Source organism: Zonotrichia albicollis, chromosome 27 (assembly GCF_047830755.1).
Source record: "Zonotrichia albicollis isolate bZonAlb1 chromosome 27, bZonAlb1.hap1, whole genome shotgun sequence".
In the NCBI taxonomy this organism is placed as follows: domain Eukaryota; kingdom Metazoa; phylum Chordata; class Aves; order Passeriformes; family Passerellidae; genus Zonotrichia; species Zonotrichia albicollis.
In genome coordinates, this window is record NC_133845.1 from 6,397,649 (window position 1) to 6,424,436 (window position 26,788).

General features: G+C 56.1%; 2 protein-coding genes across 8 annotated transcripts in view; one reads left to right on the plus strand and one right to left on the minus strand.

Moving 5' to 3' along the window:
* Positions 1-1,121: 1,121 nt before the first annotated feature.
* On the plus strand, positions 1,122-21,713 carry ST3GAL4 (ST3 beta-galactoside alpha-2,3-sialyltransferase 4). Of its 5 annotated transcripts, none has more exons than XM_074527770.1 (12): positions 1,128-1,225; positions 10,131-10,191; positions 16,259-16,331; positions 16,837-16,906; positions 17,466-17,549; positions 17,655-17,752; positions 18,112-18,172; positions 18,398-18,493; positions 18,564-18,753; positions 18,851-18,994; positions 19,091-19,234; positions 19,640-21,713. In XM_074527770.1, the coding sequence occupies exons 3-12, from the start codon at positions 16,316-16,318 to the stop codon at positions 19,724-19,726; spliced, it is 990 nt and encodes a 329-aa protein (XP_074383871.1). In that variant the 5' UTR covers positions 1,128-1,225; positions 10,131-10,191; positions 16,259-16,315; the 3' UTR covers positions 19,727-21,713. The 5 variants fall into 5 exon arrangements, with proteins under 5 accessions (XP_074383870.1, XP_074383868.1, XP_074383871.1 ...); XM_074527768.1 differs by having other exon boundaries at positions 1,129-1,225; positions 16,837-16,918; XM_074527769.1 differs by having other exon boundaries at positions 1,122-1,225; positions 19,091-21,713.
* The window catches only part of KIRREL3 (kirre like nephrin family adhesion molecule 3), a 413,421-nt gene continuing 407,620 nt past the window's right edge, over positions 20,988-26,788 (minus strand). For all 3 annotated transcript variants that reach the window (XM_005494941.4, XM_005494940.4, XM_005494942.4), the window contains 2 exons: positions 22,794-22,880; positions 20,988-21,884 (listed from right to left, as the gene is read on the minus strand). In XM_005494941.4, coding sequence (XP_005494998.2) covers positions 21,441-21,884; positions 22,794-22,880 — 531 coding nt within the window. In that variant the 3' untranslated portion in view covers positions 20,988-21,440. The remainder of the gene's footprint in view (positions 21,885-22,793; positions 22,881-26,788) is intronic.

The following is a 26,788-nucleotide window of genomic DNA, read 5'->3' on the forward strand; positions in this document are numbered from 1 at the left end:
TCCCATGGAAAGTGGCTCCATTTGAGGCCACTCGCCCTGTCCAACAGGGCTGTGCCATGCTCCAAACGGGCAAACCTTGCTGGATTCCTCCAAAACTAAAGCTGCCAGCAACTAGGACCCTGCAAGTCCTTAGAGGCCCAAAGGCCACCTTTCATCTGATACCCAGACCCTGGGGAAATGACTTCTATTTCCCATGGAAAAATGCCTCCGTTTGCTGCCACAGACCCTGCCCGACAGGGCAGTGCCAAGCTCTAAATCGCAGACTTTGCTGCATTTCTCCACTACTAAAGCTGCCAGCAACTAAGACTCTGCAAGTCCTTAGAGCCTCAAAGGCCGCCTTTCATTTGATACCCAGACAGTGGTGAGTGACTTCTATGGGCTCCGTTTGCTGCCACAGGCCCTGCCCGACAGGGCAGTGCCAAGCGTGAGATTGGCAAACTTTGCTGGATTTCTCTGAAACTAAAGCTGCCAGCAACTAGGACCCTGCAAGTCCTTAGAGCCCCAAGGCCACGATTCATCTGATATCAAGACCCTGAGGAAAGGATTTCTTTTTCCCATGGAAAATGAGCTCCATTTGCAGCCACTCGCTCTGTCCAACAGGGCTGTGCCATGCTCCAAACGGGCAAACCTTGCTGGATTTCTCCAAAACTAAAGCTGCCAGCAACTAGGACCCTGCAAGTCCTTAGAGCCTCAAAGGCCACCTTTCGTTTGATACCCAGACGGTGGTGAGTGACTTCTTATTCCCACGGAAAGTGGGCTCCGTTTGCTGCCACAGGCCCTGCCCGACAGGGCAGTGCCAAGCTCTAAATTGCAGACTTTGCTGGATTTCTCCAAAACTAAAGCTGTCAGCAACTGGGACCAGCAAAAAGGATGAGTTTTGCCCACACCCCAAAATTTGCTGTGAGCCAGTTCTGGCGGGTTTTGGCTCGGGGTTTGCCTTGGGAGGGGCTGCCCCCAGCCCCATGATTTCTGGGGGTCCGAAGGACGCGGGGAAGGCGTTGTTGCTCTCCCGTGCCGGGGACGCGGGACCGCGCGCCTCCAGCTCCCGGGATGCTCTTCCCTCCTTCCCTCCTTCCTCCTCCTCCTCCTCCTCCTCCCTCCGCCGCCCATCCCGCGCTGTGCGCAAGCGTGTCCGCCCCCCGCCCGCCCCGCGGGCCGGGCCCGCATCCCGCACCCGCCCCCCGCATCCTCCGGGCTCCGCATCCCGCCCCCCCATCGCCCCATGGTGAGTCCGCACCGGGGATCCCCCCCGGTCCCCCCGGGTCCGGAGCGGGGCTGCGAGCCGGGCGGGGCGTGCTGGGCACGAGCAGAGGGTGGGAAGCGAAGCCCCGCTGTTTTGGGGGGCTGGAGGGGGCGCCCCGCGCTGGGCAGGGCAGGGCTGGCATGGGGGGTACAAACTGGGGGGCTCCCGGTTCACCCCGGCTCAGACCCCCCCCGAGCATCCCACGCCTTTGGCATCAGTGTCCTGGCGAGCGCGGCACATGGGAAAGGGAGAAAGTGGCTTTATTTCTACGTTTTGTGGGTTTTTGAGAAATAATTATTATGATTATTTTTCTAATTAGCGCGATTAATCAGCGCCTGAAGTGTGAGTGTGGGCAGCGGCGAGAGGAAAAGCCCCCGCTCTGCCAGTGCCCTTCCATCTGCTGTCTCCCCATTCCTGGCTAAACAAACCCCCTCATCTCGCCGGGAAAAGACGGCCCTTGGCATCGCTCCTGCCCGTGGCCACTCCCGGCAGGGAGATCCCACCCCGAGAGCCCCGGGGAGAGAGGCTGGCATCTCCCAATAGCGCGGGGTAGGGGCTGGCATCTCCTCATAGCGCGGGATAGGGGCTGGCATCTCCCCATAGCGCGGGGGGCTCCCTGCGATGGCTCCGGGTGATTGGGATGCCCGGGAGCCGGGGTGGGGAAGGGAAAATCCTCCCGGAGGCCCTGGGAGGGGAGGACGTGCCCCGTGTGCAGCTCAGCGCTCAGGACGGCAGAACAGGATTTATGAAGTGTCTCCCGTGCAGAACAGGATTTATGAAGCGGTCTGAGGGTTTTCTCCCCATCCCTGAGCATCCTGGCTGGTGGGTGGATGTGCTGCAGCAGCCTGGTGATCCCAAAGGGGTCGGAGGGGTCCCTGCTGCTCCCCCACGCAGTGCTGGTGTGGACAGAGCTGCTGGCAGTGGATCTGGGCATGTTGGTGCAGGATGAGCCCCGTCCTGTCCCGTCGCACTCCGTGTGCCTGCAGCCCTCTTCTCCCACGGGACAGGATTGCTCCCAGGGAGGGATGAGGATGCTTGCACCCAGACCAGCAGGAAAAGGACCAGCTGGACCTTTCCCAATTGATCTTTTCGTGTCAGGTCTTTGCAGGGTGAACCAGTGGTGTTTTATTGTTCTGGGGAGTGGAGAACAAAGGAAAATTTTTTTCTGGGTGGTTTTTTTATGTGTTCCTCAGCTTGGACACCATCTCTCCTGTTGGATCAGTAGGGTGATGCCTGGTGGGTTGATGCTGGCTGCTTGGCAAGTCTGAGCTCCATCTCTTGGTGAGATGAGCTGAATGAAGTCTTGTGGTGGAACTTTTTGGGAAGCTCTGGTGAATTTCCCTGTCTTTTCTGCTGGGCTCTCCCTCTGGATGCTCCTGGAGGCCGGTGAGGGATTGCCCAGGCTTTGCCAGCTGTCTCTGCCAAGGGTGTCCCTGGGACAGGAAGGCCAGAACCGGGGATCTGTGGTAGAATTGATGGTTTAAGTGTCCTCTTCCTGCCCTGGCTGCTAACGATGTGCCCAGCATTTAATGAGCTCCTGGTGTTGCTGTGAGCTGTAGGATGGGATTGACATGCTCTGCTGGACTCTCCCTAACCCCTGTCCCTCACTGTCTGCATCATTGGAGGGCTGCTTGCTCATCCAGCTTCAGGCAGGGAGTTCACAGCAGCTGCTCCAGCAAGGCACCAAATTCTGGGAAATAATGCCTCTGCAAATGTAAATATAAAAGGAGGAGCTGTCTGTGGACACTGATTTTAAGGAGATTTGCAAGTAGGGTGTGTTCCACATCTGGGACTGGAGCATCCTCCTGGAGGATCCACCCTGGAGGGAAAACATCCATTTGGAACTCTGGAGCAGCTGTACTCATGTCTACATCCCGTATTTTTATAGCTTGTGTCATCCCCATTCTTGCAGCCAGCATCAGGGGTGGGTGCCAGGCTGCAGGATGTGGGAATGCTGAAACCAGTGCCCTCCCCATGCCTGTGTTCAGGGGTTTTCAGCTGGCAGCAGTCCTCAGGTTGAATCCTGCTAATTAATTATTTGGCAATATCTCTAAATCCCGTGTATTCTGTTGCTTATTCTCTTTGATGAAGTGATGGTCCCATTGCTTTAGCTTCAAATATTCCAGAGCTGATGCAGGCTGGCAGCGTGGAATCTGCTTCTCCACAGCTTTCCCTATTGTGACTTTTAAAAAAAATATTTATATTATGTTATTTTTCCCCTTACATTTTTTCCTCTGGATGTAGCGTGATGGCTGTGTGAGGAACAGGGATGTGGTCCTGCTCCTGCAGAGTTTGGCATCCTGGATTCGCTGGGATCCCTCTGGGATCTCATCCTGCTTTACCCATTCCAGACTGGGACCCCCCCATTCTCTGCCCCCAGGGACACTTGCATGAGTGGTTTGGTTTTACAGTGAGGAAAGGAAATTATTTGATGTTTTCATGCTGCTCGTTGCAACTTCTGGTCCTCTTTTTTTTTGGTGTTTCTTAAGTTCCTGTCACTTTGCTTTCACACTTCTCTGTCCTCCAGCTGTAATCCTCGTATTTATTGAGCATTTTCTAGGAAAACCCTGCGTCTTCTTGGGAGGGAAGAGGAAAAAAGCCCCAGTACTTGCTAATCTCCTGCTTTTCCAGCTGCTGACCCCTTGCATGTGACTGGGGTTGGGCTGGAAAGCTTCCTTGGAGGAAGCAGAAAGGCGTTTGGCTGTCAGGGAGCGGAAAAACCAAAGGAGCCGCTCTCCATGCTGGTTTTCCTGCGGGCTGGCGGATGCTGCAGCGGTTTGGGGCTGGCTCGGCTGCGGCCGCTCTCCAGGATGTGCTCGGTGTCTGCCGGAGCTCCTGGAGCTGTGGCTGCTGCTCCCGGCCCTGGTGGGGCACGGAGGGGCCCGGGTTGGGCATGGCCTCGTCAGGGAGGTGCAGGGGAGCAGGGCAGGGCTGTGGGCAGCGCTGCTCGGGGCTCATGATGGGGCTGAAACAGCGATCGAGGGGAGTGGGATGGGGCAGGAGCACAGCGGGGATCTGCCCATCCCACGGGGATCTGCCTGTCCCACCGGGATCTGCCCATCCCACAGGGATCTGCCCATCCCACAGGGATCTGCCCGTCCCACCAGGATCTGCCCGTCCCACAGGGATCTGCACATCCCACCGGGATCTGCCTGTCCCATGGGGATCTGCCTGTCCCATGGGGATCTGTCCATCCCATGGGGATCTGCCCATCCCACCGGGATCTGTCCATCCCACAGGGATCTGCCTGTCCCACGGGGATCTGCCTGTCCCATGGGGATCTGTCCATCCCACGGGGATCTGCCTGTCCCACAGGCATCTGCCCGTCCCACAGGGATCTGTCTGTCCCACCGGGATCTGCCTGTCCCACAGGCATCTGCCCGTCCCACAGGGATCTGTCTGTCCCACCGGGATCTGTCTGTCCCACCGGGATCTGCCCATCCCACAGGGATCTGCCCATCCCACAGGGATCTGTCTGTCCCACGGGGATCTGTCCATCCCACGGGGATCTGCCCTGCGTGAATTGCTCTGCTGGGATGTCCAGTGAAGGTGGGTTTGACCAACTGCTGCTCCTTGACCCTTGGAACTGGGGACTCCACACTGCATCAGCTCCTTGTGGAGGACTGCTCTGTCCAAGCCAGACTGGTGATCTCCATCGGCTCTTCCATGGATCCTGAGGATGCTGGGATGCTCCTGGACCATCATGGGATGCAGCCTCTGCTGGCAAGGGATGCTCAGAGGTGGGGTGCAGTGGTCCCAAGGAATGGATGGTGCAGTGCTGACTGGTCAGTCTTCACTCCTAACACCACATCAGAAGTTAGATCCACAAATCCACGGAAGGATTTCTGCGCCGTTTTGGAGTTTTGGTTTCTTTTTATTGCAAGTCAGAACAACCTTAAATTACCAAACCACGTCCGGATATGACCACGCAGGAAGCTGGTTTCCTTTCCCCTGTTCTTTGTAGGTTTAAAAACACGTATCTGTGCTGAAGTTTGGTTCTTCTCTTTAATCCTGGGTCTGTGAAGGAGGCTTTAACCTGAGCTCACGCCGTTGGAATTCCCTGCTGCGCCAGGGAGAGGCTCCTTGCCTTCAATCGCTTCCAGATGCCATTCCCGTTCCGGCTCTTCCCCTTGCAAAATGTCTCCCCCAGCCCGCCGAAGCTTTCCCGGCTGGATTTGACATCCCCATATCCGGCCAGGCTGAGTAAGCTGAGCCTTGATTTTTTAAGCAGAGCCCGGTGCCAGTGGCGGGAGGTTGGAACTCACCCGCGGTGTTGCACAAGCCGGAGCCCCGGGGTGGATCCTCCTCCGGGGTTTGAGCTGCTTGCGACATCGGGTGGTTTTTGAATTTCTTTTAAAACGGAGGTAAATGAGCTGGGATGGAGTTTGGGGTTTGGGATCCCTTGCTGCACCCTCTGCCCTCATTGCCAACGGGGCAGAGCTTCCCTCAGCCCCAAAATGGCAGGAAACTGAGGCAGGAGGGTGCTGAGCAAGAGCTGAGGAGTCTGAAACGCTGCTCTGGGGCTTTGCTGATGCTGTGTGCACCCAGCCAGCCCAGCATTCCCACCCTGGGTCATAAACCACCCCTGGATGGGGACTGAGCCCCCAGCACAGCAGCTCTGTGGCTGTTGGGCGCACCTGACCCCCCTGGCCTGTGGTCTGTGGGTGAGATTTTGTGGATGAGAATGGATCAGACCTGTCTGTGTTGGGAATGGAGGAAAGCACTGAAGCACTGAGTGGGAAAATGAGGTGGAAAGTGAGAAGTGAGGGAGAAAAATGCAGGGAGGGGGATGCGAGTGAGCTTTGACAGAACAGGCCTAGGGTGTGGGAAGTGGGATGGTGTCAGAAATGAAGGGCAGTGAGAGACTTTAGGGGTTAAATGTGGTGCTGCCTTTGAACAAGGCATCAGGAGCGATGCCAAGGGCTGGGAATTCCTCGGGCCCATCCCTGTGCGATCACCAGTGCTGCTTCCAAACCAAAAAATAGACGGGGAAAAAAGAAAAAGAATCACAAAGAAATGTCTGTTCGGGCATATTCGGGCTCAACAGGTTTTGCTCCCGGGCGGGGTCTGGTATTTAGGGTGAGGGAACCAAGAGCCCGGCTGTCAGAGCAGGCTCTTTATGCAACAAAAAGATGTGATTTGTCCTCAGAAATCTCACCCCGGGCTCCTTTCCACTGCCTTTTTTCTCGTGGGGTGACGGCAGCCCTCGAGGGCTTGGGTGGTGCAGGCAGTGTGGGAAGGGATGGGCAGCTCCTGATGAAGGGCTGGGGGAGCTGGGGGGGATTTTCAGTTAAAATGTGGATTTAACACAAGGTTTTGGAGCCCTGACACCTCAGCACCTGCCCCGGGATCAGATCCCACTGCCAAAACCCTGCGTCCCCCACACATTCGGCTTTTTCAGCATCCTGGTGGTCCATTGGCATCTGCCCTGGAGCTGGGGCTTCCCCGGCCCCTTTGCTGCCTAATTAACAACGTTGCTGCATAATCCCCCCTGCATTTACAAGTTAAATCGACAGATTATCTGTATTATGCAAACGCAGCTTTAAATCTTAATTATTTATTTGCATGGGGTGTCTGGAAATCGGCAGCACTGAGCGTGGGGATGCTGTTCCCTTGGAAGTGCAGACTGGTGCTAGGAAATGAACCCAAAGTAGGCTTTTTTTGGTGTGGTGGGTGATGCTCAACACCCCAGCCTGGGAATATGTCTATTTTTTCCTTTAATTTTTTTTGGGGAGGGGGGTGGTTGTTGTGGGAGGCTCATCTTTAAATAGCAGCGGTTTATTTTTAGGTCGGTCGCTGCTTTGGATAATCCGGCTTGGCTGGGCAGCTTTGCTTTTCTTCCCATTCTCAGGGATTTGATAGAAATAGGTTTATTAAATTACGTTATTTTTAATGAAATATTTTAATAAATTTAATAAATTATTAATAGAATTAAAGAAACACAAGGTTGAAGGATGGGGGTTCTGCCGCTTGTTGCCGTTTTGTGCTGTCCTGGACAGGGAGCATCCCCTGGGATGACCATTAGTGAAACCTCTTCCCTAAGTGTAATTCCCACACTGGAATTACAACTTAGGCTCGGCCAAAGGATGGTTGGGAAGCGCCTGGATTATCTCCCATTAAATACTTGCTGGATGAATAAGCTGCTGGTCCCGGGGCCACAGCGACTGTGGTGACGTGAGGGATGTGCCGGCCTTGGAAACACCTTGCTCCTGCCAGCTGGAGACGTTTTCTCTGGAGGAGGATGAGCTCACCTGCATTTTATTCCCCTCCCAGCCTGGCTTTTGCTCTCTCCCCCCTCGGGAGGTAATTTTAACCGAGGGAGGCTGGCGCCGGCGATGGAGCACCGAGGGACGGACGCACGGACGGCTGCCTCCCTGCAGGTCTGGAGGGAGACTCTTCTCCATCTCCCCCTCCCCTCTTTTAACAGCCCTGGGGAGATCTGGTTTTTGATGGGGAGGATGATGACAGGAGGAATTTGGAGGCTCATCCATGCCCTGTGTGTGTCCCCTCCTGCCTCTGGAATATCCGTTCCTGCCGGGATGCTCCTGCACTGGGGCTGAGCCCCTCAAAGGGCCAGTCCTGCCTGGCTTTAGTCTTTAGCACTGGAAGGGATGTGCCCACTGGAAGGGATGTGCCCATTGGAAGGGATGTGCCCACTGGATTTTTCTTTGCTTTCGCTCAAAGCCACGAGCGTCTCGGTGGGAGATGTTGGGGAGTGGGCAGAAAGTGCCTTTTTGCCCTCAAATTTGGAAATTATTATTTAAATGATTAAACTGATAGGCAGGAGAGGAAACTGAGGCCAGCAAAACAACTGGAGAAGGAAAGGAGCAAAATCCAGCTTGTTTAGGGCTTCTTGAAGGGTCTGGGATTTGCAATGTTCATTTCCTGCTGGGATCAGCTGCCGGATGGGTTGAGCTGCCTGTGGCTCCTGACCTGGTGGACACTGGAACCATGATGGGACTTTTCTGGACCTTGGGCTGGGAACAGCCACGAGCACGGAGCTCATGGCAGGGAAAGCACTCGAGTGGCTGGAACACAACCCTGGGAAGAGCAGCAGCAATCCAGCTCCTGGCTCCTCCAGTCGAGCTGGAAAGACCAGCTCAGGGCAAGACCTCGGATCCACAGGATCCTGCCTGGCTGATCATTTACAGTATCACAGTCTGCTGCTCACCCAGGGCTGCAGGATCCCCCTGGAACCCCCAGGCAGCTCTGAACATCCTCATCCTAATTTCCACGGGCAGGGGCTGATGCTGTGCCATGAAGTGCTTTAGCAGGAGCTCCCCAGGGAGAGTTTAACCTTGTGAGTGCATGCTATAATTCACAGCTCTGGATGAAAAGGTTGTGTCAGAGGCAGCAATGTCGGATGCTCTGGTAGATTCAGGGCTTCTGGGAAGACCCTGGTGCCAAAGGTGAATTTTGTGGCCTCAAGTGCATTTGGTTTGGCTGCTGATTGCCCTGAGCCCTTGGGATTATTTGCCCCCCCAGGCAAACAGTGATGGAAGGAGGAAGAAAAGGTTCTTTGGGTGGAGAGGGAGGGTGATGCTGGGATGGAGCCATCCCTGTCATCCCGGGGCATGTGGAGAAAGCCTGATCCCTGACAAGAAGAATCCATGAGAAACTTTTTTGGGCTCCTGCGTGGTTTCCATCCCCACCCCTCGGACAAGGATGTAGCCCTCTTTGTTAAATTGATGTGATATTAAGAGAGGAGCATGCTGTGGGGAAGGCTTGCACCTCTCTCAGCTCTGGTTTTTCTAGCTGGAGGAGATGGGGACAGGTGAGGAAACCTCTGGCCTTTCAGAGCTTTCCCTTGGAAGCACCTTCCCTGCCAGGGCTTGATGAGCAGCTGACAGAGAGGAGCGTGTGTTCCTCACCTGCATCACTGTTTCTGGCACTGAAATGAGCTGACATTCCCTCTCGTGTGTGTTTTTCTGGGGAGAGCCGTGGCTCCCACCACACCCCATCCATCCCAGGGGCACAGGCAGAGGAGCAGAGCTGCTGCCCTGGGGTAGCTGGGACTGCAGTGGGATCACTCCACTGGCTGCCTCATTTATCCCTGCCTTGGGATGCAGATCAGGGAGGGAGGATTTCTCTGAGAGGCAGCAGCGTTTCTGTGAGTGGTGTGGTTTCTTGCCAGGGCTTTTCCTCCCCCAAACCATAAGGTTATGACAGTGCTGGGCTAGGATGTGCAGTTTGAAAAGTTTTGAGGGAAAGGATGCCAGAGATGCGGGAGTAAGGAGCGTTCTCTAGGCGGGAGGGCAGGAAAGCTGCATTCCCCTTTCCCTGGAAAAGGGCACCGCTCCATCTCCATCTCGTGGGGTCTTCCTAAAAGGCCGAGTGAGTCACGGAAGGAGATTTCGGTGTGAGAGGCCGAGGGATGTTGAGGTCTGCGCTGCGATCGGCCACACCTCCTGCTTAAAGAGCGGCGGGAGCGCGGCCCTGGGTGCCGCTGCCGGCCGGGGTGGGTGGGAGCTGAGAGGTGGGAGGTAGGAGGCTTTCGGAGGTGGGAGATGGGAGCTGGGAGGCTTTCCGGGGTGTGAGGCTTTCTGGAGGTGTAAGGCTTTTTGGAGGTGTGAGGCTTTTCAGGGTGTGAGGCTTTTTGGAGGTGTGAGGCTTTTCAGGGTGGGAGGCTTTTTGGAGGTGTGAGGCTTTTCGGGGTGGGAGGATTTTCAGGGGGGGAGGCATTTTCAAGGTGTGAGCCTTTCCGGAGGTCGAGGCTTTCCGGAGCGCTCCCGCTCGGTGCGCCCGGTGCCGCCTCACCCGGGCCCCGCTGCCCTGCCCGGGGCGGCTCCGCCCGGCGCTCGGGCCGCCCTGCCCGGGGATGCACAGCGATCCGTGCATCCTCCGGAGCGCCGCAGCCCTGAGGATGCTCTCCCTTCTCCTCTCCTAGGGGAACAGAGGACGGCAGCGTCGATCCCGCCGAGCTCCCGCCTGGACCGAGAGGACGGGCCGTAAGTAGCCGTGACTCGCTGCCAGCTAATCCCCGCCCTGCTGGGACTGGTTGCAGCCTCTCCCGCCGCTGGGGATGCAGAAAAAGGTTTCCCTGCCATGGGAATCCTCCTCCCTGCGTGGGTTAACGGAGCGCTGAGGTGATGCTGGGGGTGCAAAGTGATGGACAGGGTTATCTGCTGGGAATCTCCCTCTGTGCGTGAGAGAAAAGAGCAGCAGAGAACCCAGGGGATTTGGGGCTGGCCAAATCAGGCTGTGGGGTTGCTCTCGGGGTTCTGCTCCTCTCTGGTGCAAAACAGGAAACAGAGGAGAAACCACAGGGCCACGGTTGCACAGGAGCTTTGCAAGGGGGATGATAACGGCAGGCAGTGTCTGAGCCCCAAAAGGGCACCCCAGAGTCAAAAGCCATTGGGACCATTTGGGAGCAGGAGCTCCCTGCAGGGTAACTCAGCCCTGGACCTTGATATTCCGTAATTTCCCACCCCTTTTCCCAGAAGAGCTGGGGCATTGCTTGAGTTTGGGTTGGGGATGGGCTGGAGCATCTCCATGGTTTAGTTTTTACCTCCCAGAACTGTAAGGGAGTGGTGCTCCCAGTGGGTGTTCTGCCTGCTGCTCCCAGGAGAGCAGGGAGAGGCTGCCAGCGCCCTGCCTGCACCCCCAGCTCACTGCCTCCCCTTTCTGCTGCTTTTTGGGGGGATTTAGCCCAAAACACGGGCTCAAAGCTGTGTTGCCAAAGCCGCTTTTGCTGTTGCTGCTGCTGCATCCCTGGGTGATCCCTGAGGATGGAGATACCGGAGAGTAAACACGGCACCGAGGTGAGCGTGGCAGCAAAGGGGGGCTGGACAGGAGAAGGGTGTGCCTGGATCAATGTCAGGGGATCAGGGATGAAATCCCACAGGATTTTCACTGCCCTCATCACCTCAGCAGGGGCTTGGCACCCCATGGGTGGCTCTGCTCTCTTCAGCAGCTCAGCCATAACCTCCAGGGTGTAGCGAGCTGCATACAGCAAGAAAAGGTTTTTATTTTAGTGTTTAAATAGCAAAAGAGTGATTTAACCTATATAATAAAAATAATATGTAAGCTCTAACATTGTAGCTCAGCTGTAGCCCTGTAGCTCTGTGATGGCCCAGGGTTACCCCAGAGCAGTGAGATAAACAGGTATACCCACATAGCTGGTGGTTTGAGGGTGTAGGAAGGGATTTGTGTCCCATCCCTTTGTTTTTTCTGCTGCAAGGATTGAAAAAAACATAAGGGGAGAGGAGAGGATGGACCCAGGTCTGGTCTGAGTTGCTCTGGAGCACATTAAAACCAACAGTGCCATGGGAAGGCAGAAGCAGCTTGGATTTATCCTGAGGACCCGCCACTTGAAAATACTTGTTGTACCTGAACTTATTTGCTGTTGCCACCTTGAAAATTGCAGCCTGGTCATGGGTAAATGTTTTGTTAAGACTCACATGCCAAGGAGGGCTTGTTTCCCCTATCGTAAATCTTTGGCTGGGTTATTGTGTGCCTGGGATACCACGGTAAAGGAAACAGCGCTGCCTCTCCGACTAAGAGGCAATTAAGATTCCTTTAAAGATTCCTTTAAAGTGACTCGCAGGGCTCTTAAAATAGGATAAATGTGGGTATCAGTGCACAGGCCAGGCTGGCTCCACACCCTCTGTGGGTTGTGCCCAGTGTCCTGTGGAGCTGATTTTCCAGTACTGTGCCCTCCCAGCCCTCTTCATCCCCCAGCCACAGCAGTGCAGCTCTGGTTCTTGACATTGCTCTGCTCTGTGGTTTTTGGCATCTCAGCATCCCTGGTACCCCCTTGGCATCACTCTTTCCCTGCCATGCAACATCCCAGGATCCCAGATCCCTCCTTGGCACCCCTCTTTCCTTGCCATGCAACATCTCTTGGAGGGGGCTCAGATCTGATCCCTGCTGCCTTTTGGCCTTGCAGTGGTGGTTGTTGCAATCCCACGAAGATTTTCTCCCCAGCTTGGAAAAAACCTCCCCGAGCGCCGGGAGCTCGCAGCGGCCGGGGCGAGGAAGGTTTGGGATGCCAGGCTGGGGATTTGGGTGTCTTTGATGCCGTGCCAAGCGCAGGCAGTGCCTTTCCCTGGATGCTCTCCCTGCAGGATGGCCCCCGGCCGCCTCCCAGGTTGCGCTCAGGCTGCGGCAGGCGCGGGCTGTGCCGGGGCAGGGCAGGCGTGGGGCGATCCCGGCCCTACCGCACATGGAACACCTGGGCTTGGAACATCCCGGGGCTTAAACTGCTTCTGTGGGGGTCACTGCTGCCCTCCAGGGAGCACAGGGGCTGCCCTGCTGGTTCTTGAAAGCTCTGAGTGCCTGGAGTGCTCGGGAGGGATGGTGTGGCTGGGCTGAAGGGGTCTGTCTGTCTGTCTCCCTTTGGTTCCCACTGCTGAGAGTGAATCCTTAGGGACTGCATCCCTTCCTCGGGTGCTATCCAACTCTCCTCCAGTTAAAAATAAAGACCTTTTTTGGGATAAACTGTTGGAGATGCCTATTTTTCTCACCCAGGGAAGCTGGACTGGCAGTGGGTGGCTCCGTGTCCCGTGGGCATGTGGGATGGGACGGTGGGAGCACAGGAGAGGTGTCCTTGCCTCATGTCGTGCTTTTCCCAATCCACAGGTTACCATGGGAACATAAAAGTACCAAGCCTGCTGGTCCATGATGCTTTGCCAGGGTGGCCTGGGATCACTAGCCATCCATGCTGGGATGGTGTGGGGGAATTTATAACCACTCTCCACCTCCATGTTTCTTCCATGCCTTTTAAATTCCTTTTTTCACTTTTTTTTTTGGCTGGGAGCAACTTGGTAGGTGCTTGCTTCCACTTTGTGGATTGACATGACTTAAATCTGGAAATGCTGGAGCCATTGAGGCCATGGGGGGAGATGGAAATGGTTGGATGGAGATACAGGGATGAACCTCTCTGAGTTTCCACCTGGCAGGAGGGTCGGGGTCTGTGTGGGTGTTGCTGGCATCTCCCAGGGGACATGGTGAAACTGGGAGGCAAAATGCTGCTCCAGGTCAGAGGCAGGCAGGGAAACTCCACGAGGCTTGGCCATGAGCTGCCTCTGCAGCATCCTGGGATGGGGCTTTCCCAGAACATGGGGTGGGGAAGGGAGTGGGAGATGGGGAGTGGGCCATGGGGGTTTTGGATCCTTTGTGCAGCAATAATTGCAGCCTGCGGTGCTGTGGGGGTGCATCCTCCAACATCAAAGAAGGGTTTTCCAGTCACTTCTCCCAGGTGTGGGGAGCTGAATCCAGCTGGGACTTTCCTCCCAGCTTCAGGGCTTGGTGGGGCAGGCAATGCCCTGGAACAACCCTGGGGGAGCGAGGGTTGATCCCAGCGAGTGCTGAGTCTCCCCTGCTGGGCAGGGATGCTGGAGTGTGGGATCCAGGCAGGATGTTTGGTGAGGGGTCTGTGCTGGGGGGTCTGAGGGAGGCTGTGATGGGACAGGATGGTGTGGGGGCACTGAGGATGCTGTGATGGGACCGGGGTTCTCAGCAAGGCTCAGAGGATGCTGTGGGGGCTTGGAGGATCCTGTAATGGGATGAGGATGCCAGTGGGAGGGGACTCTGAGTACATTGTGGGGGACCAGGGATGCTGCAGGAACAGAGATAGTGCAGGACTGGGGATGCTGTGGGAGGGCTCTGAGGATGCTGTGACACTAGGTTGCCATGGGGTGCTCTGAGGATACTGTGATGGGACAGGGACACTCAGGGGATACTGGGGATACTGTGATGGAACAGGGATGCTGCAGGGGGCTCTGAGGGTGCTGTGATGGGACAGGGATGCTGCAGGGGGCTCTGAGGGTGCTGTGATGGGACAGGGATGCTGCAGGCTCTGAGGATGCTGCAAGACTGGGGATGCTGTGGGGACCAGCAGGACCCTTTGGCACTGCTCACTCCAGCAACCCTACAAGGAGGACACAGGACCTGTTTCAGGGTGTTCAGACCTTGCTGCTTTCAGCAGCTGCTCTGGTTTGGGCTGTGGGTCTGGGAGGGCTGTGGGGAGCTTGATCTCATTCCAGAGGCACCAGGGGTGCGGGGGCAGCCGGGTGTGCTCTGTTTTGCTCCGCATTCCCTGATCGCTTCACTAAACAAGGTTCCTTCTCCTCAGGGATTAAATGCCATGTTTGCCTTAGATAAATTTTGCATCAGGCCCAGCTTGTGCATACAAGCCTGGGAAAAGATCATAAAGCTTTCAAAAAACATTATTTAAAAAAAGCTGGTATGTAAAGTCAAACATTGCGGGCAGAGCAGATTTTCCCAGTGCTTTCACTGGTGGAAGGGGTGAAGTGTGCTTGGTTGGGTGTTTTGGCACCCAAGGATGAAGCTGGGGGGTGAATTTGGTGCTAAAATCAGGTCCTGATGCCCAGCAATTTCCCAGCCCTGTGCAAACAGGGGTACTCAACCCCCCACCCCAGGAGCAAACCCAGCCTCCAGCTGAGGCAGTGGATTTCCCCTTAGGGCATTTGTGGCCAGTTTTACTAAGAACAAAACTCCCCAGCAAGCAGAAGCTGCTTTTACCTTCCCCTAATTTTATTTTTTTCCCAGAAATTGTAATATGTAAAGGGGTGACACCCCCCTGTGCCTTCTCCCTGTATTGCTCCCACCCGTGAAGACCCAGCTGTAGGTTTCATCTTCCCAAGCACGAGGGGCTTGTTGAGCTGGAAATTCGGATGCAGGATGAGAGCCAGTTGGGATGGGGGGGGTTGCTTCCCCTTTCTGGAACCCCCAGGTAATGATGGGGCACAATTATCCATGTTTTATGAAGACGTGCTTCAGAGGGAAGTGCTTTCCTAGGGGACCTCCTCACCTCCCCATCCCTCTGCTGTCAAATGGACACAATTTTCCTTTTCTAATGTCCTGTCCCGTTGCTTTTAGTGTGGTTTAATTGTCCTTAATTGACTTTTAATTGCCCTTCCTGCCCTTTTTAATTAATTGCTCTCCTGCCCTTTTAACTTCAGAAGGCCATGACAGGGAAGGGAAGGGCCTGGCTCTTGTGGGACCATCCTTGGTCCCATTTCTCCTCATTCTTGATAAATTTTAGCTCCCATACCCGGTGTTCTTGGCTGGCTGAGGCCGTGGCCCTGCTGGGTGTTTGGCAGGTGTCATGTTTCTTAGTGGCACTTCCCTGGGCAGGAAGGGGATGAGGTGGGTGCCCTCCCTTGGCAGTGACTAATCCTGGAGGATCTGATGGGCAGGCTCTGATTGAGAGGCTGTTTGCATCGCCCAGCCCCGGTGCACCTTTCCCTTGGCTGGCATTCGCACACCGAGACGTGGCTGGTCAGAGGCAGGAGCAGCTCAGGTACGGGGGCACAGCCAAGCCCAGCTCTGAGCCTGGCTTAGAGCAGGATTCACCCTGGGAGCAAAGCTCCCCTGTACCCCAAAGCTTCTCCCTCACGGTAAGTTCATTTTCCGTCCTTGCCGTGTCCTGGTGGGATGGGATGGGCCCATCCAGGGATGGCTCCAACCACGGCTCTTTGCTCCTTGTTCCAGGAGCGAGAGGTTTCAGAGGAGCACAAAAGTGTCCCTGCTTCCCTGGGCAGTGTTTGTGTGGGCACTAAGCTCCAGCACCTCCTGTCCCCAGGCCGGGATGGGTGAATCCAAGGCGTTGGAGGTTCCCCAAGTATGTGATGCTCTTTGGTTTGATCCTGCTCGGCTGTTCCTGTCCTTTCTGACTGGCTTCGTGGTGGCACATTGGACTTTGGATCTGCTGGTGCCAGGTGGATGCTTAAGCTGAGTTTTAAGTCTCCCCCATGGGATTTTGTGGTTGAAACTCCACTGGGGACTTGCTTTTCCTCTCTAATTTTTTTTTTTCCTTTGGCCTCTAACCTGTAGGGCTGAAGCTCCTTGGGAAGTGCCGCTTGCTTGGCTTTGATAAGCTCTCTAAACCGACCTTTTTGCAGTAAACAAATGTGAATTTAAATAAATAAATCCTTTGGGAATCCTTGCACCTGCTTGTCTGCAGATGCAGATGGGCAAGCAGGGGGTGATGCCTCTTGGATGGGGTTTCAGGGTCAGCTCTGATGGGTTTTCCCTGTTTTCCTGCTGCAGGTGACCAGCCACAATGAGAGCTGCGGCCCCTGCCTGATCCCTTTCCTGCTGATAAAAATGATCAACAAGTCTCGTGAGTCCCCCAGGGATCCCCTCTGACTCTGTGCAAGCAGGGCTGGGGAGCCTGGGGAATTTGCATTTGGAATTCTGGGGGTTGGATGCTGCTTTGCTGTGGTTCCAGTTGAGTGATGGAGTGTTGGGGTATCACAGGTTGCAGTGGGGAGGGTGGGTTTGGGCACCTTGATCTCTGGGCTTGGGCATCTGGAACCCTTTGGACTTTGTTGTACAGAAATGGGGTGGAGGCGCACATGGAAAAAGAGATATTTGCCTACTCTTTGATGAAAAGCAGGCAGGAGGAAGCAGAAACGTCACAGTGGTTTTTTAAACCTGAGATAAAACCACCTGACTCATCTTAGAGCCGCTCCTCTCCGGGCCGTGGTGCCAGCCAAACCTGCTCCCTGAGGAGAGGGCTCTGCCATCCTGGCTCTAGCTGGGGATGCTGTGGGACCCCACAAGCAACCTTCTAAACCCCATGGCTGACATTGGTTTATCTCTCCCCTTCCCCTCTGGGCTTGCAGGAGGGAAGATACTCGGGGTGCTGGCGCTGTTTCTGGTGATGGTTTGGTACTCGATCTACCGGGAAGACAGGTACACACAGCTGTGAGTGCTCCTTACTCAAGTTTAAAAGATCTCCTGCCCTTTCCTTCACTCCTGGGAGGCAGCAGCTTCCTGCCCATCCCTCACAGGGAAGCCAGAGCATGGCACATTCCCTGGATCTGAGGGGACTGGGGAGGTGGCAGCATCCTTGGCTGCTGCTGGAGAATGGGGGACGCAAACAAGGCTCCCCCTCGGTGGGTGGTGGTGGTTGGGCTTTGGGGGTTTTTTGTAGATACTGCTTTTCCCGGTGCTTTTCTGAGCCCAGGAGGATGGGAAAGCCCTGCTCTCTTCCCAGTGCCAGCGGTGCTGAGAGAGATGGGGAAAGTGGAGTGTGAGGTTCATGAGCAGAGCAAGAGAGACCTCTTCTGATGCAAGGCTGCAAGCCCAGCAGATAAATTGCCCAGGCAGTGCCGGCCTTAAATCCGTCTGGAAATCTCTCACAGCTGGAATCGCACAGCGGGGATGCCTGGGGGTGCTGGAGCCCCTTTCGCCAGGAGGGGGCTGCAGAGGAACAGGCATCATTTGATTTAATTAACCTCTTCCTTTACAGCTTTTATTTCCCTGTACAAGAAAACAACAAGACAACGTGTCCCCTTGGGGAGGTGGAAAAGAAAGCGGCGCAGCTCATCGGGAAGTGAGTTTGGGGCTGGGAGCAGGCAGTGGGGGGGATGCAGAGCCAGGACCCCCCTCCCTGTGCCATCCCTGATCCCAGTGTCACTGACCCTTTGCTCCTTGGCAGCTACACGAGGGACCACCCACTGTTCTTGCAGCTGAAGGACTATTTCTGGGTGAAGACGCCGTCGCTCTACGAGCTGCCCTACGGCACCAAGGGAAGTGGTAAGCCTGACAGTGCTCTGTGGGATCTGTCTGTCTGTCTGTCCTGCTGCTGCTTGCTGCTCCTGGGGTTTCAACTTCCTTTTTCCTAAAGACATCTGCAGGTTGATTTTGCTGGGGACTATTTCCGAGCTATTTTCTTGGTTTTTAAAGTCCGCAGTGAGTATCTCCTCACACATGGTGCCCCTAAAAGAGTTTAGAGCGGGCCAGGTTTTACTAAACCCCAGAGACAGATTTCTCTTTGCAATTGGGATTAACAGTAGGATTAAATTTGGCAGAGGTGGGGCAGCACTCAGAGTGTTGTGCAAGGCAGGAGCTGCCTTCCTCACCTTCCTCACCCTGTCCTTGCCCTTGCTTTGCAGAAGACGTCCTGCTGCGCCTGCTGTCCATCACCCACTACTCCCTGCCCGAGAGCATCCAGAGGTAACACTGGGGTGGGTTTAGGGGCTTTTCTCTCTTTTTCTTCATCATTTCTCTCTTGAGGGTGCTTGCAATTTGTCTGCTGTGGGCTCAGGATTTGGCAAAATGAACCTCTGCAACCCAGAGGTGGTTGGTGGAGCATGGGAAGGTGTGGAGACTGGACAACACCAGGTTAAAATCAGCCCAGTTTTGGAGCAGGCCTGGTTGAGCCAGGGTTTTCTCTCGCAGCCTCAAGTGCAGGAGGTGTGCCGTGGTGGGCAATGGCCACCGGCTCCGCAACAGCTCCATGGGGGACACCATCAACACCTACGACGTGGTGATCAGGTACAGCCCCGGCCCCCGCTCCCTGCCCAGTGCCACCGCAGCGGGGGCTGACACCTGTGATGTCCCAAAGGCTGAACAACGCCCCAGTGCATGGTTATGAGCAGGACGTGGGCTCCAAGACCACCATGCGCCTCTTCTACCCTGAGTCAGCCCACTTCGACCCCCGGACCGAGAACAACCCCGACACGCTGCTGGTGCTCGTGCCCTTCAAGCCCATGGACTTCCAGTGGATGGAGGCCATCCTTAACGACAAGAAGAGGGTAAGTGTGGTGGGGAACCAGGTCCAACCCCTCCCTGGCTGCTCGAGACTCCAGCTGTCATGCCACCCCACCCTTGGGGACATCTGGGCTCTTGCAGGTTCGCAAAGGGTTTTGGAAACAGCCCCCACTGATCTGGGACGCCAACCCAGAGCAAGTGCGCGTCCTCAATCCCTACTACATGGAAGTAACTGCTGCTAAACTGCTCAACCTCCCCATGAAGCAACCACGGAAGGTCAAACAGGTAAGGGGTGGGGATGGCCAGTCACCCTGCACACCCTGAGGGGGGTCAGGCTGTCCCTGTGCAGCTCCCTGAAGGCTGTGGCTCTGTGTCCCTCAGAAGCCCACCACGGGGCTGCTGGCCATCACCTTGGCACTGCACTTCTGTGACGTGGTGCACATCGCGGGCTTTGGCTACCCCGATTCGGCCAACAAGAAGCAAACCATCCACTACTACGAGCAGATCACACTCAAGTCCATGGCCGTAAGTGTTTGCCCCACAGTTTTGTCCCTGTTTCCCCCATTTTTCCCCCAGGAGGGGGGATGGCAGCCCAGGAGAGCAGTGCCAGGATGCTGAATGGTGTGGGAGGCTCTTCCCTCTCACTCCCCTCCCATGATGAAGGTTGAAGTCCACCTTTGGATGGTCATCATCCAACTTCCCTTGGCAGCCAAATGTCCTTGGAGGCATGGAGAGTTGGATCCATTCCGAGTTGATGTGTGAGAAGAAGAGCTCATGGACCGGGGGATTGGGTGGGGAGGGTTCTGTCCTTGCTTTTGGGGGGCTGAAGTCCCTGCTGGTGGGGTGGGCAAGGTGGAGGGTGGGAAGGGAGGACTGGAAGGAAAATTTGCGGCCCAGACTCTGGTGTCACCCCTGCTCCCTGTCCTGCAGGCATCGGAGCACAACGTGTCACACGAGGCCGTGGCCATCAAGAGGATGCTGGAGCTGGGACTCGTCAGGAACCTCACCTATTTCTGAGGGTGGCAGGGCAGCGCAGGGACACCGTCCCCAGGGCGAGGGGACACCGTCCCCAGGACAAGGAGACACCGTCCCCTGCAGCGAGGGGACACTGCTGGCACGGCTAGAGTGACCGAGGGCACAGCATTGTTGTCACTGCTGCCACCATGGCCTGGGACTCCTGGAGCAGGGCTGGGGCTGGGCCCGTGCTGGACCGCGGGTGCCCGGGGTGCTGGGGCGGCTCTCGGGGTGCAGGGAGCCCGGCGGGGCCGTGGCCCTGAGCCTTTTCTACTGAAGCACTGAAGCTACCAAGGACTTGAGGGGGTTTTTGGGGTAGGGGGGTCCTCCCTCCCAGCGGGCCTGAGGGGGTGAGCCAGGGCAGGAGCCCTTGCCCTGGACATTCTCTTTCCCTTAATTCCCTCATACACTGACGAGGGCCCTGCTGAGGGGCTGATTTTGGGGTCCTGGCCCCTCCCTGCCCAGGGAATGGGAGCCTTTGGAGGTTCATGTTGCCTCCTCCCTGCCCTGGACCTCCCCCCAAATATTTAATTCCCTCCCTTTTTTTTAATTTCCTTTTTTACTTGGTGGCCCTGTCCTGTGCCTTAGCGCTGGCGTAGGGACTCGTCCCCACAGCCCCCCTGGGTGGGGGCACCCTGGGCTGCTTGGCTTCGGGGTCTGCCAGGGCCCTTTGGTGGTGCAGATTAATTTAATTAATTTAAATGCTTATTTATGGTGGAGCCTTCCCCCAGGGCCTGCATGCCACTGGTGTCAGGGACAAGGGCCCTTGGGTGGGCTGGTGTGTGCTTGGCTCCAGGGTGGGCATTTGGGATGTCTCCCACCATGGAGGGGTTGACCTGGTGCCTTCTCCCTGCTGGTGTAGGGTCCCCTCTGCCCCCGTGGGGCTGCAGGTGTTGGGGGGACCCATGGATGGGGGTGTTTGGGCTCATGTTGGCACCCAATAAAGTCCTGGTGAGGCTGGGATGGGCTGGGTGCTCCTGGTGCAAGGTGGGGAGGGGGTGTGAGGGAGTTTTGGGGCTGTGAGATGCAGGGAGGGTGGCCTGTCCCCATGTCATTGTGTCCCCTTACCTGTTTATGATGCCCCATCTCCTGGCTCCCACGCTGGGCTTGTGGGGTCCCAGCTGCCCCGTGCCTCAGTTTCCCTCCACCACCGGCCATTTCTGCCCCCATGGACCAATGGCAGAGCCAGGCTCCAGGCCAGGAGTGTGCCGGGGCAGAGTGCCAGGGAAGCCGTGTCCCCGCGGGGCGGCCATCAGCCCAGGCGTGCCACGAGAAACACCTCTTGTATTGACCGCGGTGCCGCGATACAGCGGAGAGGCCCTTCCCGGGGAGTCCCTGTCCCACCGCCGTCCCCATGGCGGGACCCCCCGACCCCCCGACACGGACTCTATAAGTATGGACACCGAACACCACGAAGGGAAGGGAGGAGCCGGGGCAGGGGGCAGCGGCAAGCGGAGGCGAGCGGCTGTGGGGGCGCGGGGGGCGCGCTGGGGCCAGGGCCGTCCCCAGCCCCGCCGAGGGAGCGGCTCCCCGGGCTCAGCGCGTCCTCGGCGGGGTTGTGCTTAGCGTGTGCCAGGGAGAGGGATGCTCGGCCGGTCCCCTGCCCCAGCCCTGCTCCGGGGGCCTGGATCCGGCCGCTCCCAGCGCCGCTGCCGGCGGTGCCGCTGTCCGAGCAGAGCACGGTGCCCACGGGAGGGTCCCGAGCGTCCCGAGGGGCTCAAACGTGCGTCTGCATCCGCCTCTGCAGGGGCCGGCTGGGGTCTGAGTTTTGGGAAGACGACTGGGAGTGGTGGGAGGAGGACGCGGAGGCCTTGCTGGCCTTGTCGAACTGCACGTAGCCGTCCTGCTTGCCGCTGCTGCTGATGCTGCTGTCGCACTGGGTGTCGAGGAAGGAGCTGCTGTCGCTCATGGAGCCGCGCTGGAACTCGCGCTCGCACAGCTCGATGGAGCTGCTGCCCATGCCCAGCACGAAGCGCTGGCTGTAGTCGTAGAGGCGGCTCTGCCCGCTCAGGGTGCTGTAGATGTTGGTGAAGGACATGCCCGTGGGCACCCGCTGCTTGCCCGCCGGGCGCAGGTCGGCGGGGCAGCCCGACAGCGAGATGGTGGGCGTGGAGTGGTGCTCCTTGAAGGTGTTCACGCTGTAGTAGCCGTTGGTGGGGTCCTGGGGAGTGGGAGAAGCGGGGCAGGTTGGTGGGGGCCTCTCTGGGTACCCCCCTGGGCATTTGGGGTGCCCACCCTGCCCATGCACCCGGGACATGCGAGATTTATCAGAGCCATGGAATATGCTGAGCTGGAAGAGACCCACCAGGATCATCCAGCCTAACTCCTGGCTCTGCACAAGACCCCCAGTAATCCCACCCACTCTCTGTGCCTCCTGGAGCTCTGGCAGCCTCAGGGCTGTGCCCATTCCCTGGGGAGCCTGGGCAGTGCCCAGCAACTTCTGGGGGAAGAACCTTCCTGATATCCAACTTAACCCTCCCCTGGTACAGCTCCAGCTGTTCCTTCAGGTCCTGTTGCTGTCACAGAGAGCAGAGGTTAGAGCTGTCCCTCAGGAAGAGGCTGCAGACCCTGATGAGTCTCCCCTTGGTCTCCTCTAGGCTGAACAAGCCAAGTCACCTCAGTGACTCCTTGTGTGAACCCTCCAGACCCTTCCCCATTTTCATAGCCTCCCTTTGGAGGACACCTCAACCACCAAACCATCCAGCAACATCCTCTTGTGCCACCAGTAAATTCCAATCTGCTCAGCCCCCTTCAGTTGGGGACACAAGTGCTCTTGCATGCCGCTGTCCTGGCACCACACCTTCGTGTTAGCCCTAAAAGCTGCTGGGGCCACAAAGCAGTGCCAGCATGCCAGAGCCTCTCTCCCTGCACAGGGACAGCCCTCTGGGACAGGCCACCACCGGGGACAAGGACAGGCAGCGTGGCAGCAGCAGTGCTGGGTGAGGCTCTGCCCGGTGCTGGGCACGGGGAGGGTCCCCAGCACCCCGGGTGCACCCTCTGCCAGCAGTGACGGGGGGCTCTGAGCCCACCTCTCACTGGGGACACAGGCAGGCCGCAGGATCCAACCCACCTTCAGGTTTTGGAACTCCTTCTCCTCCTCCTTGAGCACCTCGAGCTGCTTCAGCACCGAGTCCTGCTGGAACTCGCCGCGGTCCATCTGGGAAAGGAGGCAGGGTCAGCATCCAGACCGCCCGCTCCCCATCACCCCCAGGCCATGGGGCAGCCCCACATCCATCACCAGCCCCTGGGCACTGGGAAATTGTCACCGGCCGGCTTCAAGGACGTGCCCAGGGGTGCCCCAGTGGTGTCCGAGGGCAGACGCCCAAAAGCCACACAATTCCCTGGGTTACAGATTGTTTTTTCCATGTTTAGGACAGAAAAAGGCAGGCTGATGCAGAAAACGAATTATTTACCGAGATGAGGGCTGGGGCTGCACCCGCCTGCCCAAAGCAACACCCCCAAAATCGTCTGGGTTTTTTGGTGGTTTTTTTTCCCTTCTTTTCATCCTTTCCTCCTCAGCTGAACTTGGCCGCCTCATTAGTTTTCCTTTGAAGGCTGGCTGTGATCGGGGGGAGGCGGAGAGGAGGGGCAAGGTGCACATTAATTACACCACAGCTTTAATTACCCTTCCTTCAGCACGCGGGGCTGTGCAGGAAGCGGGATAATTATCAACCGATTCCTCAGTTGCCTTTTTTTAGCTTCTCCCGTATCCACCCGACGCCTCCAGCCCGGCTTCTCTGGGATCACAGCCCCACATCAGCCCCAAAATCCCCTTTTATTGCCCAAATTCGCTCCTCTTTAAGATGGTAAGTGGCTGTGGAAATTCACCCCGCGGCACTTGCTGTTCATCTCCCGAAAGCCTTTGATGTGGCTGTTAAAGGCAATAAATTAAAGTACCTGGGTTTTCCTAGGGAAAAGAAAGCCTGTATCAGCCATTGATTTACCAGGATAAATACACGTGTCGCCGAGGATTAAACGAATGCAGCTAAAATGGGACGTGGAGGGTTTTTTTTGCTCTGCCAACCCCGGCGACCCCCTCGATCCTCTAAAGCATCTCTGCAAAGGCAGACTGGGGATGTTAACCCTATCGGAAGGGTTTAACAGGTTGGAATGAAAAGGAAATAAAACCACTTCTCCTTGGATTTAGGTTTTTTTGGGTTTTTTTTTGTGTTGGCGTGGATAACACAGGGCCAGATCCAGAGATGGAGAGGGCAGAAGGGAGGTGGGAACCAAAGGAACAATCCCACTGTGACCAAACCTCCCTGGAATTAATGATGTCGGGTTTGATGGGGTGTTTGAAGGCATTTTATTTAAGCCATTTATTTTATTGAAGTGATGGTAGGAATGATCCAGGTACTGGGATGCTCCGTGGGGACTCTGCCTGTTCCCTGTCCCCTCTGAATTTGACTGCACCCCGTGGATTTGGGGACTGCAGGGAGTCTCCACATGAGGTCCACAAAGAGCCACCACATCACCGAACCTCCATCTCCCCCATTACAGCCGGTCATTAACATCTTTAATGAAGTTTTACACCGTTAATTAGTGGGCGGTGGGATCCTCGTTAGTGTGATTTCCTCTTTGTCATCACTGAGTCAACACCAGGAAGGGACCGACCTTAACTCAAGTTCACTCCATCACCTATATTAATGGGGATTATGAAGGGGGAGAGGAAAACAGATGGAAAAAGAGACCAGAGATGTCTGAGAGCCCTGGCATGGGATGCCCCAGCGTCATTCCTGGTCGTTTTTCCAGATCCATCCTTTCTTCAGCCAGGTGACAGCACCAATATGCTCAAGTTCACTCCATCACCAATATTAATACAGATTATGAAGAGGGAGAGGGAAATAGATGGAAAAAGAGACCAGAGATGTGTGAGAGCCCTGGCATGGGATGCCCCAGTGTCATTCCTGGGCTTTTTTCCAGGTCCATCCTTTCTCCAGCCAGGTGACAGCACCAATATGCTCTGGGTCTGGCCATGACAATGGCTGGGGTTACACCCGGCTGTGAGTGCCACCATTCCCCTGCCAGGACCTCACCCTGCCTGGCACTGCCAGGCACCAGCAGCCCTCCCTGCCCCAGAACAGTGGGCACCACAAAGCCCTGCCCGTGTCGGAACCCTCTGGTGCTCCTGGGTCAGCAGGGATGTGACAAACTGCACCCCTGACTGTCGCTGCCTCAGTTTCCCCTGCTGCAGAAGGCAGGGACCCCCTCCAGGTCCTGAAGCACGCCCTCTGTACCCCAAAGTACAGAGATAAACAGATTCAGGGAAGATTTCAAACCACAATTTTCAAGCCTGAAGATCTCCTGTTGGCAGAGTTCATGGAGGGAAGCATAAAGAGAGGCTCAGAGCAGGACAGGCTGACAGTATGTAGCATGTTCTAGCAAATACACACCCAGCAAGGCAAAATGCAGCTGACAATAACTGCACTTGGGGGAAAAACTGAGCCCTTGCATGAATAGATGAAATAATTGTGAGTGCAGTTTCCGTGGATCAGTGCTCACAGCAACAGGGAGCTCCTGGCTGGCAGTGAGTGGTAACATTTTGTGTTTGCAGCCTATGGGATTAATTTTCAGGGGAGATCTCCTGACCTTCAGATGGGCATGCCATTTGACCCAAGAAGTCTCCTAAACCCCACAGTGTTAACTTTTATTCAAAATGCTCTCCACTCCAGCTCATGGCTGGGGATTTTGGACTCTTCAAAGGATTCCTGTAATCAGTGACAGGGCCACTGTTCCTTCATGACCTTAGGTCCCCATTGACTGTGAAAGATAACTTCAACTGGCAGTGCTGGCTCCCCCTGCCCAGTGTAGTATATGATAGAGATAATTCATGCTATTAATGTATAAAATATCGTGAGGTCCAAACTGTGTCTTTTGACCACCCCAACCAGGAGCAGTGTCTTCTTCTTATTCATCCAGTTCCCGGATGACTTAAGACAATATCAGTTTTTTTAACGTAAGAATGGAAACTTCCTGGGTGATCATCCCCGACTGCTCCGGGATACCAGGACCACTCAATTCTCACCTCGAAGATTGTATCTACCACGGTGTTCACCGGGCCAGCCTGTTATATGTGAATACCAACATCTCCAGAGTTCTCTGACATCATCTAGACACCTGGATTGGACTTTTGTCTAACTCTGCACATGAATAGCCCCGGTTCTGCATGTGAAGGGACACAAAGAACATTCGGTCATTTCTGCCTCAGGCAGAATAAACTGTATAAGAACTCGCTGGGCAAAGCAGCATTTGTGAACAGGGGAGACTCTGACACTGGGGGTCAGATTTCTGTTCACCCTGACACTGGGGGTCAGATCTCTGTTCACCCAGCGCCGATCCCGGGCTCGACGCTGCCCTTGGCTGTGGTGGTTTTTGCCGATCGAAATTCTGTTTTGCTGACAATTTAGTAAATCATTGCTAAATTTTGGCTTTCGATTGGATAATTTATAACACCAGGGAGCGCCTTCCTGCCCAGCAAAGCTCCTTCGAGGCTCCCCCAGTGCTGGGAGCAGTGGGCTCTGCAAGTGCGGAGCTCTCCCGCGTTTCACGCCACCAAACGAAGCCTCTGAGACGGAGAATCCCACAGGATATTAAATTCTTGGCTTCCATTAGTGGACACAATATGTTTTTTAAAATGCTGCTTCAGGTTTTCCTGAGTATCCTCCAGACCCGGCGGGCTGGAAGTGCCTCCCCCCGCCTCGCTCTAGGTTTAATTACAATATTTCCGGCTGATTTGGTAATTGGATGCCACCCGGCAGCACTTGTGCGGGCCAGGGCCAGACGTTTCCAGGGTGAGTGAGGGATGTGCATGGCGATTCTCAAACAGCGACTTCCTCTGCTCCCAGGGAGGGAACAAGCCCATGAATAAAGAACCCCTCTGGGAATTCCCAGCTGGATGAAGCTTTATCACCTTCAAACTCCGGCTCTGGCCTCGGCCGCCCAGTGATGTTGGTGCCCACCACAGGAGAGGCTGCCCGCCTTGTCCCACCTCTCCCAAAATCCTGCTTTGGGATGGGCTGGTGTCACTGGAAGGCGCCGGCTGTGAGGGAGGGATGCTCCCCAGCC